The sequence below is a fragment of the Corapipo altera genome, unplaced genomic scaffold (assembly GCF_003945725.1).
Source record: "Corapipo altera isolate COAL_440 unplaced genomic scaffold, ASM394572v1 75, whole genome shotgun sequence".
Taxonomy (NCBI): domain Eukaryota; kingdom Metazoa; phylum Chordata; class Aves; order Passeriformes; family Pipridae; genus Corapipo; species Corapipo altera.
Window position 1 is genome coordinate 14,843,671 of NW_020884887.1, and position 14,886 is coordinate 14,858,556.

At 42.7% G+C, this 14,886-nt stretch overlaps 1 protein-coding gene across 4 annotated transcripts in view; it reads right to left on the minus strand.

Annotated features, from left to right (window-relative positions):
* Positions 1 to 530: 530 nt before the first annotated feature.
* P4HA2 (prolyl 4-hydroxylase subunit alpha 2) overlaps positions 531 to 14,886 on the minus strand; it is a 27,462-nt gene continuing 13,106 nt past the window's right edge. The window contains exons 8-17 of one of the 4 annotated variants that reach the window (XM_027643351.1): positions 13,193 to 13,404; positions 12,246 to 12,422; positions 8,543 to 8,613; positions 8,208 to 8,307; positions 7,229 to 7,282; positions 4,584 to 4,643; positions 4,445 to 4,510; positions 2,276 to 2,344; positions 1,794 to 1,890; positions 531 to 1,048 (exon numbers count right to left, since the gene is read on the minus strand). In XM_027643351.1, the coding sequence (XP_027499152.1) occupies positions 978 to 1,048; positions 1,794 to 1,890; positions 2,276 to 2,344; positions 4,445 to 4,510; positions 4,584 to 4,643; positions 7,229 to 7,282; positions 8,208 to 8,307; positions 8,543 to 8,613; positions 12,246 to 12,422; positions 13,193 to 13,404 (977 nt within the window). In that variant the 3' untranslated portion in view covers positions 531 to 977. Of the gene's footprint in view, positions 1,049 to 1,793; positions 1,891 to 2,275; positions 2,345 to 4,444; positions 4,511 to 4,583; positions 4,644 to 6,985; positions 7,142 to 7,228; positions 7,283 to 8,207; positions 8,308 to 8,542; positions 8,614 to 12,245; positions 12,423 to 13,192; positions 13,405 to 14,886 lie in introns of those variants that run through there. The other 3 variants (XM_027643352.1, XM_027643353.1, XM_027643354.1) reach the window with 3 other exon arrangements.

Sequence of the window (14,886 nt, forward strand, 5' to 3'; positions counted from 1 at the left end):
GTGTTTGGCCAGAGTCCTGATGTGAACTTTATGTGTCAACATACCACGTTGACAGAAAGTCTAAGTAGGTTCCTCCTCCCCCTGAAATCCAAAGTGTTCCAACCAGAGACTGGGGCTCTGGCTCATCATCAGTTGTTCTTCACATCTCAGACTGTCATACATTAAATGCTTTATTATAAGCAAAGCTCCTTATTTCCCAAGTTTATATTATGATGAGAGATTTTACTAAGAAAACTGGAGGTCAACAATGAACTATTCTGGACAGGCAGCCAGCAACCACAAAATTCATGGCGAGCAAAGGAGCGCCCGGGGAGATTAGAGAGCAGTTCTTGAGCTGTGCTGTGCCAGGTCATTACAGCTTTCAGGAAAAAACACTGCAATTCCTACAGCTACCTACTGTAACTATTCACACACAGCTTATCTACAAGACAAGAGTCTCATTCCTGGAAAGAAAGGAAAGGAAAGAGGAAAGGTCCACTGTTCCCCAAAACCAAGCACTGATGCACCTATTAAGGACACCAAATAGAGAATCACTTCTGGAAAGAACATTTATTTTTGTTTCAAAACTTGTGATCCATAGAAATACAACAAAATCAACATGTACACAAAACTTTTTTTAAAAAAAAACAAACAACAACTTTGGTTCAAAGAAATATTTAACATCTAAATCTTCTGAGGTACAAAAGGCACAAGACCAAGCACCCAAACACTGAATTGCCCACACCACTGTTTGCACCACTACTACAGAGGAAGACTGGAGGGGGGAAGGCAGGGGGACGTGGAAGTAACAGCACCCAAAACACAAGGATGTGTACAATACCATTTGCTTTCTTTCACAGGTGTTAGATAATTCGTTGTCCTTTTTGTGTAAAGTGACAGGACTCTTGGAGAAAAAGATGGATCATTTCTTAGAAATGAATTGGAACAAACAACAGTAGAAAAGGAAACAGAAACAAAGGTCCGCAGCAGGCTGGGGTTCAGTCAACCTCTGTTCTCCCACAAGGTCTTAAGAATTCATTTCCTCTTTCATGAAACCATTTATTTGAAACTGTGGAGACAAGGAATTGGAGTTAGTTACCACCATGTACACAGTGTGAGTGTCACCACAACCCAGCTGGTTACACCAAGTAAAAATCCCATCTCTCAGTCTGAGGATCCATGCTTAGAGTTCTCTACTCACCCCAGGGGAAACACATACAAAGATGCAAAGGGCTGGGGAAGAAAGGATCTTCCCAATTGCACAGCTGTGGAGCCAAGAGCAGCAGAGCAGTGTGGTCTGGCTCTGGGATCACTGACAGGCCAGTGTGCTCTGGCACCCCAGGGGAACACCTTGGAGGCTGGGGAAGGCAGGTGTGGGAAGGGATGACATGAAGCTTGAGAAGCTTCAGCAGTAAGCAAGAACTCCTAGACATTCCCATTTACATTACAAGGAGCTCTCATCCTTTTGCAGTTAAAACTATACACAAAGTTTTGTAAGAACAGACCTGATTCTGGCCAAACAATAATTCAAGTTATCCTGATGCCGATGCACCACAAAAACCAGTGACATTCTTACACTTTGTGCTGTCACTGGCAGCAAAACAAACTCACTAGAAAAGCTACAGCTGAACAATGAAGCTGCTTAATGCTTCACGAGGACTGATTGTAGGAAATTTCATTATGGCCAAATGATTCTGGTAGTTAAAATGGCAACACCCAGGTTATCAAATGCTGTTATAAGTGGTCAGTATATCCCCAAATTGCATATACATGAGCCTTCCTTCAGGTTTTGTTTCTAAAGGAGAATTACTTACCCCATTTACACCCTACTAGTACTGGACAAGCTGCATGCCTTGTTCTGTAATCCCCCTCACCACTTCTGAAGAGATTGTACCAGAACACTGCTGTTCCCTGAAAAGTGAAATCAGATGTGGATTAGTCAGGGCCAGTGTAACTGTACAGGTCACACCAAGGGGAGGGGATGCCTCTGAATTCAGCTACAGGCTCTTGGGAAGCACTTGAACAGGTCACCACTGACAGCTCATGGAGAACCTTCAGCACTACTCTGACTCAGCCACGTTCAGAGTACAGAGGAGTTCTACCTGAACACATGTTTATTTTGCTAAAAGCAGCTGTACAGAGAAACTGTTCACTTTGTACATTACAAAAAAGGGAGATGCTTTTTAGCCTGCAAGATGCAGAGCATTTTGTCACATCAGTTTTTACATGGACTGTGCTGAGGCAGAGACAGTAACTAGAGAGAGAAGGAATCAACCAAAACACAAACAGGCTTTACCTTCTTGGGCCATATTGCTGCCCCAAAATCTGGGAAAACCGTAGCTCCTCCAGCTTCTACGTCGCTCATCTGAGAAAACAAAGCCCACAAACTGTCCATTTAAAGGTTTTATATCTCTGCAGTCCCACAAGCTAAAGTGCCCCAAGGCCTGAGATTTCCACTTGCACCTCTACAAGGGGCACTGAAGAGAAAGGATGTGCTTCAAACAGCACCAACTGCAGAAGTAGCAGTATCTGTTGCTGAAGAATTTTATTTCAGCTGAAGGCTTTTGTCCAGGTTATTTATGTCTAGATTATATAGTGTTTACTTCAACTATCCACTAGTAGTTGGGTACCTGCAGTGTTAATGAGCTAATGCTCTAGAACATGAGAAAGGACTACAGAGTAAGTGTTTCAAGAATTTCATTCCAGTTTATGATCCAATTAGGAAAACAGTGTCTGTTAAACCACATGTTTCCTCATAAATTGAAACCATGCCTTTGGAACTAATTTTCATGATTTAGTTTATGCATCTTGGTCAACCACTTCAAAAACTATACAAACTATTAGAAAACCTCACTTTCTGCACCATTTCTATGCTGTTCACCAGCAATGTTACACCACTACAAGAGCTTTATGCAGCTCAAGCTCTAACACCTACAGCTATGGGACTCTAAAGAAAAGCATTTATGCTTTCCCTTCTACACTGGCATGAATTTAACCCTATTGAATCCACCAGTAGCAATGGATTCATTATAAATTCTAGATTTGACCCAAACCCCACTGAAATTCCTAGGGACACTCCCATTAAAACCAGAAAATCTTTCCACTGATTTCAGTAAGTTTTGGGTCACATTCTGATTAAAGGGAACAAATGAGTTGGATCCAGCTCCCACTAAACTTTGAAACTACTATTAATGCACTCCCCAAGCCCCCATATTCTCTGTTGCAACTTGGATTTCTGTTTAAAGCAGATGTTATTACCACTCTGGTGTCCTCCTGCTTGGCACCTACAATAAAATGGCACAAGATGCCACAGGTACCAGGTGTTTGCCCCTTCCAACTAGAAAGCCTGTGCATGCAACTTTGCAAGTTAATACCTGTGTCTTAGGAACACAACCACTCTTTTTAGTAAGGCTGTTGGCACATGTGTGATGTGTTCTACATGGGAGAAACAAGGGCAAAGTGCCTTTGACCATGTACAGCTGTCAGAGAATAAAGGGTGTATAATTCCCTCTAAATAAATCAAGGCTTGTCCAAAATTCTGAGAAGCAAACAAAATATAGGTTGAGTTAACTTTAAAATGAAAACCTCTTTGCAGCAGACTATTTCACAGCTACCTATCTTACTCCAATTTTCGTTGCAGAGATTATTTCCTCCCCCTCACAAATCAAATTAAAAGTATTTCTGTTTTGAGCAGTATTTCACACTCAAAATACCAGCTCAGCCACACGTTTTTCATCACAGAATTTTAAAGTTGTATCACTCAGAAGTTAAACACAGATGATTAGGTGATCCCAATGATATAGTGAGTATATGTTTATAGATAAAATATTGTCAGGGGACTGCTGTGAAAGCCTGAGGCCGTGGTGGCAGTGATGTTTGGGATTCCAGTGTACATGGTCTGTGGGCTGTATAATGCATGCAACTAATGGATCTTCCAATTCTGCACTTGCAACCCAGTTGCACCAAGTTTATCAGCTCTGCCTCCTGCATTTGTTGAAGCAGCAGCTATGCCAGAGCACCTCTGGCTTTGGCACACAGCTGAGGAGGAGGCTGACACACCACATCATCAGGTGCTGTCCAACAGTGGTGGCAGAACATGACTGTCTCATTACGTGGCTGATAGTCAAGTTCTCCAACATCACACCACATGAGTACCCCCTACATTGGCCTTTGGAAAATCAGCCAAATTCTCCTCTCCCCACATGGAATCAAAGTAAGTAAAAGATTCCATAGCAGAGTTGCCAAAAAGGGCAAGACGGGTCCTGAATTCAAATTTTCTGCTCTGAGGTTAAATACCACCAGAATTCTATCAGTTCAGATGGGACAGCACCTGATGCTGCAAGAATAATGAAATCCCTACTTCCAGATGCCAGGGGTTTCTCTACAGATAACCAACTGCACAAGCTGTAAACAAGATGCTGCTCAGGTTATGCTCAATGCACGAAGGATCATCAATCATACTTACATAGTTTAAAAAAGTGGCCACACGATTTCCAGTCCCTAACCGCTTGAAAGCATCTGGCTCATCTTTCTATAAAATTAAATGAGAACAAACTGCAAATTTCAAGCTCTCAGACAGCAGACAGACAGACAGAGGTACTTACATAGTTAAGAAACGTCGCTAGCCTATTTCCTTCCGATTTGAGTGTGCTGTCAAAGGGGCGCTGCAACAGACAACAACTTTAACCCCAGTTCCACACAGGCTCCCACCAGAGCCACAGGGAGCTCTGCAGAGACCCTCAGGCCCAGTTTAAAGAGCTGGCAGAGAAAGGGGACAGTTCATTTGGGGCGACAGGGAAGCCATCCCAAGCTGCATGCACGGAGGAGCTGCACCAAAGCCATTCTGAGGGCAGAGGAGAAGCAGTGCCTGTGGCACACGTGTTATCCAAGGAAGGTTAACAACAGGCCATTGCTGTCCTGGGCACTCATCCAAAGTCAACAGCTGAGGTGAATACAAAAACACCTAATCTTCACTGGGCTCCAGATAACACAGTAGATTCTCATAGACACAGCAACTCAAAGAAATATTGTCATGAGAAGAGAAAATGCATTTTTTTGCCAGCAGACAAAACTGTAGAGTAGCAATAATGAACTTCTTTCAGGTGGTTGCCTGTCTACAACTAAAAACCACATCAAAAAGATCAAATTGTCTTTAATCTGTAAGAAAAATTGAGTTTCATTTGTCAAAGTAGGAGATCTCACTGGTGTCAGTTTAGAAGCAGAAAGAAAATCCAGAATACCAGTGTCTCTCTTACCTTCAAACAAATGAAATGAAAAGTTTATTTACATTGCTAATAGTCAGGAAGTCATTTCAGTCAGGAGATCTTCAAGTGCATTCTTACACACAAAAACAATATTTAACATTTAAAGAATAAATCAGTATTTAAAAAGACAAACAGTAAGGAAAACCACAGCCACTGTCTGTAAGGTGTTATAGTTCAATCTACTTGAAATACATTTTAAGAAATAAGAGGCCTTTCCTGAAATGGGTTCACAAAATCCCCATGACTGCATGTGCAAATTCAACCCAAAAGAGCCAACACTGGAGCACTGAGATAGAGGGGATTCCCTGGTTACTGCCACTGATGCGAAACCCATGAATTTCTGAACTTCAAGAGCGAAAAAAAAAAACAACAAAAAACTCTAACTTGAACAATTAATAAAATCTCCAAGTTTCAATATGCGACTATCGAAGTGCCCCTATTTGAGAACTGAGAGGGAACAAAAAGCTGCAAGGCTGAGCAGGAGCTGGGGAGACACCACAGCACCTCCACTGCAGCACAGCAAATCTGTGATGCACAGAGAGCCTGCAGGACCAGCCCAGAACTGCAGCAACCTCTGCGACCGCCCGGCCCCGGCTGACCCTGCAGCCAAGGGCATGTTCCAAGTGGAGCTCTGCCCCAGCTGCCTCTTCCAACAGCAAAGCCCACACTGGCCAGTTTGATGCCTGAGGTCCCTTGAGTTCAAAGGCTTTGAAGAGAATTTGAGAGCATTTGCTCGACTCAGGAAACGAAGCAGTCAAAGCTAACAGGAAAATTGTCTCAGCGGGCCAAAGCTAACAAGTATGAGCTTCCATGGTGTTGAAACTCAGGATTTTTTTATTTTTTAAGCAGTGCTAAGTTGGGTGGCTTCAATTCTGCACTCAGCTGTTGGGTTGTGTGCTCTGGCTGCAGCAATGCCTTCTACCAGGTAAAACCACCCAGACAGTCTGAACTAAACCAGATTCCACTGAAGTACCACAGAAAGCAAGACATCAGATGGGTTTTACATTTGAAACTACCAGACACCACAGCTCTTCAGTGTGATTAGCAGGTTCATGAAGTGGCTCAGGATAATTATTAAGAATCTGCTCTTTTCTGCCAGCCTGGAGCAAACCAGAGCTGTTCTCTGCCAGGCAGAGCCCTCTAGTGCCTGGTGTGGATCCAGCACCCACCACCGGCACATTGCCCTGCTCCCTGCAGCACTGTCCTCCTCAACACCGACCCAGGAAACCCCACTGCAGTGAGGCTGGAAAAGACCTCCCAGATCTTCGAGTCCCACCTGTGACCAAACAGCAACTTGTCAACCAGACCGGGGCACTCAGTGCCATTCCAGCCTTTCCTTAAACACCTCCAGGGACAGTGACCCCACCACCTCCCTGGCAGCCCATTCCAATGTTAATCACCCTTGCTGAAGAAACTTCCAAGTGTCCAGTCTGAACAGGACACTGTCCAAATGCTAAAAACTGGCATCATAATACCCTCTTGAGAGGCCAGAGCTGCAGCCACAATAAGGCTTCTGCCAGAAAGGCTGTACGACCCATGAATTTTTCCATAATGGTTTTTTTGGAGAGAAGGTGGAAGATCTCTCCTCCTTGGCCACCTCCTGCAAAATGCTTTAAAACACCCAGCAAAACAGGATTTGGACAACCTTGTTGAACTCAAAAGCCTAATGGAACAAGGCAAACTCACAACTCAGGGCTTGCAGAGCCCAGTTAACAAATGAAGCAATGGAAAGAGCACATTTGAGTGCTACGTGACTCTTTTACTGTCTATACTGTGCAAGGAATCAAGGTCACAGAGATATGCAGGAAGATCTGTTCATTATTCTCTTGAACTGTCAGCATCAGTGCAAAGGCTTTCCAAAAGTCACAGTCCATCCATGCAACAGGCCTGCACATTAACTGCTGTAACAAAAAACAGTTTCACAGTGTTCTCTCAAACCAAACCGCTCCCCCCCCTCCAAGAAATAATTGCAAGTGTGATCTTACCCTAGAAAAGTCAAAGTGTGGCTCGTACTGCCCTCCCATTCCGTAGTTGGCAACCTACAGCATGGAAGGAAGCACAAACATCCACTGAACTGCAAGTGGCTGCTGCTGCTGAACAGCATTTGCTCTCAGAAACCCAAAACACGCTCTGAGAAACAGCACTCTGTGGTAAGATTGTTATCTATAGCACACTTCATTTCTTTTTAGAGTGCCAGGAGGGAGGTACACAGATGAGAAACGACTTAAGTGCTTTTTCCTTTCATAGTTCAAGGGTTTCTACTTATCACTAAAACAGCCTGTTTCATGTGAATTAGCAGCAATAACTTTACCACACTCTTGCCTCTCTCCTCTGAAGAGAAGGCAGCTGAATGTGATCAATTCTCTGTGTCCAGCTTAGGAGACAGAATTAGATTTGTGTGATTTGTTACATCCACATGCCCCTCCAGGACCACAGAAGGCTCTAAGTAGCTTAAAAGCACCCCTTTGCTTACTTTACCTGACCACCACATAACGTGTGATTTAGCTACTCTGAGGCTGCACTGAACATGTCTCCCAGATCCTTACACAATTACTTGGTTTCTGTGGATATTCTGTAATAAAGTACTTTAATCAGGAACTCAAGGAGTATGGAGGAAGAGAAGCAGCAAACAGGGCAGGTACAGCTACTCTGGCAGTGCTGTACCACTGCTACTCTCCTTCTCCCCAACAGCCAGTGGTCAGAATTCATGAGACTACAGCAGGACTATGAAAAGTATTGGGGTCTTTGAAAGGTTCAAATAGGAAGGAGGTTCAGCTTTTGCAGACTTGAAAATAAGCAGCAGGCATTTTTCTCAAAACAAACTGGTAAATCACAGATTCCTGCACAAAGTCATATTCCATTTCTTTGATATCTCCACCCTTCTCTGCCAAGCACACTCAGGGCAAACATCCACCTGCACCAGACCACCAGCTAATTCCACCAGGATGAAGCCAGTGCACTGACCTGCAAGAGCTCAGCTGTTTTCACTGTCAGCCCTGTGATCTGCTGCATTCGTTGGTTCACCTTGGCCACAACAGGATCATCATCTTCCTCTAACCATGAGCTGGCACAAGGGAAGGATAGAAACACGTTATTTTGGAACACCAACCACAAGAAGACGCTTCCTAAGGCAGAAGGATTCTTCTGCCCTCGGTTAGATGGCTGAAAGAGCCATTTTCCATGCATTTGTTGGGGAAGCTTTGGTTACATGCAAAGCAGTTCAAGTTTTCAGCTGTAGGTAGGAAGCAGACAGCAGCTGTTAAGCACAAAAACCTTAAAGCTCAACTCTTCTCTCTTACCTCTTTGACACCCTGTAGCTAGCCACTGTAAGGACACCGGTTTTGGGATCACGTACTGTGGCTCGTGCCAGCTGTGTCAAAAAAAATCCCAAGGGGGAAGAAACACATCAACTACAGGATAGAAATTTTTTTTTTTAATCTCATCTTAACCAAAAATCAAAACCTGACTTGTCCAATTTCAATTACATATCACTGGATGAAAGTTAGAGCTCCAACCTAGAGTTTGTTCTGATTTCATGCTCAAACAGTACATGCAGAAACACAAGTACAACCCAGCACCTGCATTTGATCCTGGGAAAATAGTCTGACTTGAGTGCACAAGCCATGATATTCATTGAATCCATGAGTTCCTTGCTGAACACGTTTTGAAGGCGCTTTTTTAAACAGCTGGAGTCAATATTAGCCAGAGGGAACAACAACGAAAGCTAAGAACATACGAAGCCCAAGTTCCTGGCATAGAGAAAAATCATTGGATACTCCAGAAATTTAATCAGCCTGCTCCTGATGTGGACTAAAATAACCCTACCTCATTCTCAAATGAAAAATAACAAGTGAAAACTTTCACAGAATGAGTTACAAATTATGGGGAAGGCAAATCCACAGTGGCAGAAAACTCCTGAGGGCAACTCCCAACATTCCCGTGCTCAGATTTTCCAGCTGGAAGATACCTGGAACATCTAGTTCAGAGACAGTTTGAGATGCATTATTACATGATGAAGATAACTGTAAAAAGCACAGCTCACCTGTAAGCTTTAAGCAGTGAGTTTATCACCACGTTTAGGCCATATCACCAGATTTGTAGGAGAAATCTGGAACTTGGCAAAACTGATGAGGTTTGCTGTGGTGTCAGTGACAGATGACTGCTAACAACAAACCAGGTCACTTTGGTTTCATACTTGCAGCTGAGAACAAGAACTGGGACACTCCTTTCTTTGACTGTAAGCTCAGACCACATTTAAATTTAAACTCCTGCAAACCACAAACACTCTAAATCATGCCTCCTTCCTTCCACTTAATTACAGGTCATAGAAAGCCTTTTTATTTGAAAAGCCATCTTCTCTGGAGCATGCAGTCATTATTTCCCTCATTTTTCCCTCCAATAAGTCTCCAGCCAGCTTTACAATCCATGTCAGCTGTCTTGTCCCTATACAAGAGTTCTTGGCACAGCTGTTGCTGTAATTCTGACTCACTGCTATTTTGTTCCAGATTTCTCCTGCATAAATCATAACAGACGAGCCAGGCTGACTGAGTGCTGTTCTTCACTTGTACACTGAAGCACAGCTTTGGAGATATAATTTTTGCTTCCCAACCTTTTCATTCTGCTGCCATTTTCAAGCTTGTATATGCTTGCTTGATTCCTGCACCTAGCATTTGATCTAAATAAATCAGAACTAACATTGATATTATTTCCTATCTGCTCTGATAGACAGGTTTCTTCACTTAAGACATACAATCTACATCTCAGTTGGTGTAATCAGCTGATAAATGTGAGGCTTCCTCTCTCAGGGTGGAGAAATCAGCCTTATACCAGGCATTTGCTGGGCTTTGAAGAATCATCATAACACACAACATTGGCCAGAAGCCTCATCTAATTTTCCTCTGGGAGTCTGTGTTTAGTTTTAGTTTAGCAGGCACTCCCTTGGCTTTTCCTTCTGAAATTGTGCACTGCTGGAACCCTGAGGCACCAAGTTCAGAGACATTCAGATCCCCAGCTCCAGGTCATGGTTTTGCCTGTTCAGACATGCCTGGGTTGCAGGTAACATTCCAAATTCTGGGAATAAGGTTCTCCTACTTTGATGGCAGACCTGTCCCAATGCTATCTGCATCAACAGAGTTAAGAATTCCCTTGACCCTCCCCAGCCAGCTCTGATGGATTGCCTGAAAAGCTGGAACTATCCTTTGGAAGAGGAGTGATTGCATTTTGCAAGGCAAGCATGCAAACCCACTTGACTACAGCTACTCCCAATCACATACAGATGTTGTTTCTCTACAAAAAATATTGGCAAGTGTAAACTGCAGATAATGTTGAAGTGCTTGGACTCAAAAGTAGAAATTTCTTACAAATGTATTTTAGAATAAAGAAAAGTGCTCATCTTTCTAAGCCTAAAACTAAAATACCACTTCAGACTTGTGTCTGAAAGCATCCATAATTACTAACTAAAATCTCCTGGCTAAAATTAAGCTGTATTTATTAAGGGTCATCTCATCACAGGACTTGCATTTTCCCTTCTTTCAGTAGTACTACAGAATTTAAAGCTATTCCTGCAGCTGAGATATAGACAGATAAAAAAAAAAAAAACCTCAAAATTAAACAGTTTCATCTGAATCTTAAGACCATAATATTTACCTACTCTTATAGGGACTGATCCCAGTCCTACACTACATAGATTAAATGAAAAATTCCTCTGACATTAGTAGTATAAGCAGAACTCTGTGAGCAAGACTTAAGACTTTCCATAAAACTTTGAATAAAAAGGGAAAACAAAAAAAAAAGCTGCCTTTAGAAAGCTCTTTATTTGATAAAATAGATTAAGTGACATGCTCTATGTGAATGCTTCCATTTTATCTGAAGCTCTTGAAGTTTTATACTATGATGTAATAGGAAAAAGTCTCCATTTATGGAGGTGAGAGTCCTCCCTGGGACAGGAGTGTTCTGCCAACACTCCCATAGCTGGCTGGTAGTCATACAAGTCCAGCTTCACAAACATCCCAAATTATTCATGTTCTTGGGAAGCCTCAGTTTCTCAATCTGTTTCTAACTATTTATGCTTGCATTTAGAAATACATACAGAAGGGTAATTCTCCACTGGAATTTTAGTGCCATATTTCAGAGCAGTAGCTCAAAGAGGGCTAAAATGAACCCCTCATCTATAACCCATGAGGTGTTCAGTTTTACTGCTTCTGAGACCTGACAGAAAAGATCAGGTATAGCATCTATTACTACTGTCACACTGCCAAACTCCTCTTGCCAGACAGGTGACAGGGAGGAAATTCCACCTCCAGAAAAATCAGTGAGAGAATTACTACCTTTGCACTAGGTAGCTGCTTTTTTATTGTGTGCAGGGTCACCAGAACTCACACCATGCCTAACAGGTAACACCTATGGCTTAAAACAGAAGCAGAGGATTCCAGGACCCCCTAAGCAAAAAAACAAACAAACAAACAAAAAACCAAAACCATCACAAACAAAAAACCAAACCAAACAAAAAAAAACCAAAACAACAACAACAAAAAAACCAAACACAAAACTCTAGATATTTTCCTAGCACAATTTAAAAAAAAAAAAAATCCCTATTTTTCCTTCCTACTTCTGTTGAGATTTGGGCTTTTAAGATGTCATTTAAGTCTGGCTCCATTTCAAGAGGCAGACTTCAGGCATACTGCACACTGACTGCTATCGCTGGAAGTCACTCACCATCTCCCTTTTCAGGTCTTTTCAGGTTAATTGCTTAAAAGCTTTCTAAGCCATTTACAGAGAGCTTTGCATAATTAAGTGCAACAATGCATAAATACCTTCGGGAGCCTGGGCTTTATGGTCCTACATCACCAGGCAGTTTCCAAATGGTTCCCCTTAGGCTCACAGCTGCAGTGTATCATCTGTGGTATGAAACCAAATCTTTCAAATCCTTTGCCTAGTCTTTGCTAACGGAGATTAAAGCAGGGAATTAGCAGTCATTAGTGAAATGGAAAAAGGGAAACTTACCCTTGGCTTAGCTAGTTGTTTAATTTTCTCGATTTCTTCATCAGACATGACATCATAGTATCGTACAATATGAGGACTGTCCCATTCATCCTCCTCCTTAAAGGGAGCTATGAGCAGGTGGGGGTTTCTGTTTCCATCGTGGTACCTACAAAACAGCCTTTTTTGTCTTCGAGGTGTCTGAAACAAAATGCCAAACAAAGCATTGTTTGCTCAAACACTTCATGAACTGAAAACAGGTAAGACAAGAAAAGAAAATGAAGCTTCATTCCACAAACACTGTAAAAGCCATCAGCTGGCCAGCAGATAGAGGGGTAAGCAAAAGTGATTCTGCAATTTACTGCTAATGAAAAACAAGGTATTCCACTCAAGGTGCCACTGAGCAACATCTGAAACACTAACCTTTAGGGGAATTAAATCATAATAGGTTACAGATTAAGCAAAGAACTACACAAGCAACCAGCTGTAAAAATAGCCTGGTTTTTATAATTAAGATTATGCAGACAGAATAAATTGATTCTTTTCCCTGCACTAAGAATTAAAGCCGTGTTTGTTGAGAGGTACTGAAGACTCGTTGGTCAAAATAGTCACCACAGGACATGTCTTTAAGTTGCAAAAGGGAAGGAATAATGTGATTCCATAAGCAAATTATAAGTGGCTCTCAAAGGAAAAAGCTTCCTCGGATATCCGTACAGCTGGCTTTAAATGGGCTGAGTAGACAGACTGAGGAGAATCAATTTTCAACAACCTTTAAGAGGTACAGCTGAGAGCTGTTTGTGTGTCTAGGATTAAGAGCTAAAGGTGGAGAAGGTACAAACCTCAGCCTGGGCAGAACTACATTTAACTTCTTCTAAAAACAGCTTTACAGAAGGAAAAACTTAACATGTCCCACACCAAGCTTGACCACCCTTATGCCAAGGCAGCAGAGTCAGGAAATTCTTGTCTTTTACCATTTTCACTCCTTCCCCTCTGCAAAGGGCCTCGTAGATGTCCCGCTCTGGCAGGTAGTCAAGAGGCCTCTCATAGGCTCCACTCTGCACCACAGCTTCTGTCGTTGTCCTGGTCTTGTTTATTGGCTTTTCTCTCTCCTTCTCCTCTCTTTCCTTCTCCAGCAGCTTCTCAAAGTACCTCAGGTTGCTGCCTGCTCTCTCGTGAGTGCTGTCTTCATGGGGACAAAAGCACACACAACCAGTGACTTTGGCAATCTCAGCAGCTGTTAGTACATACAAGCCTTTGAATCAAGACAGCAACAGTTCTTCCCTTCCTAAACCAGTCAACAGGCTCCAGTCTGCACTGAAAACCAGCACTGGGAAGTTTCTGTCTTTACAGAAGAAAGATAGGTACAGTATACAAAAGAATCTTTTCTGGAAAAACCCATCACAAAACTTGTATTCCAAGAAAAAGAAATAGTAGAAGTTTCTGGTCTTCACATTCCTCATTTTCTCTCAACTTTTCTGCCCAGTTCTACCCAAGATAAGCAGATCACAGAGCTCATCAGCCAGGATCAGGCCAGCACTCTTGCTGCACCCCTCCTCTCCACCATGCTGCTCACCCACACTGTACAAGCACCCTTTAACCAGGGACTGTGGTGGAATCCAGCCAGTCTCCACTTCCAAGGACTTCCCCCACATTGGGAAGCTCCAAGGTGTGTGTTACCACCTTACAGCCCACCTACAGCATCCATCCCCAGCTGTCCCAGGTTTATAGGGGAGGTATCCTGGATCACAGCACCTTTGACAGATCATCAGTGATTCATTAGTGATGTTGGTATGAATCAAACATCAACAGATCTTTACCCTGCACAACTAAGAAGGAACCTGTTCACCAGTGTTTCTGGACATTGGCACCTAGAACAGGTTCTTTCCCTTCTGGCCCTCCCAAGCTTATTGTGTTTATCTTATGGAACCAACCCCAAAGGTCACTGCAGTCACCACTCAGGAGAGCACAGATAAGGAAGCTGAGCCCAGAGCAGAGGAAGCTGCTGCTCCCAGGGGAAAATGCCAAGTCTGCTTCACTGTTTGCTGCTGATAAGGATTTGCATTTATCAGTGCTAAACCCCACTGCAGAGGGAGCTAGATTCAATATATATTCACAATCTTATAAATTTTAACTAAGAATACTAATATCTGCAGAAATTAGACCAATACACGTTTTTCAATAGGAAGGTTTCACCCACACTCAGGATGCTGCTAACATCTAAACTAAGAACCACAGCTCATTAAAAACCCAACAAATACATAACACAGTAAATGCTAACTCTAATTGAGGAGGACAGACCTTTCCAATGCAGGAAGCAGGCAAAGCTGGAGAGGAAGCAATGATTATTTGCTTACTCAAGAGAAAGTTAGAAACAGTCCAGAAATAAAAGCAGGTTTTAAGAAACTCAATCTGTACTGAATATTCAGAAATACTTTAAGATCTCAGGCAAAGTATTCTTCTGGCATCGAAGAGTACCTGCACTGAGGAAAAAAAAGGAGTATTTGAAGTCAGTAGGACTTGGGCAGAGTGCTGCACCTTCTGTCAAGTCTGTGGCAGCCTCAATCTCCACTTGAGACAAGCAAGGCTTGAACCATTGCCCAGCACAGTATCTCAGCACACTGCAGCAAAGCCCACAGGTCCTGCAGCAAAGCCCACAGGTCCTGCA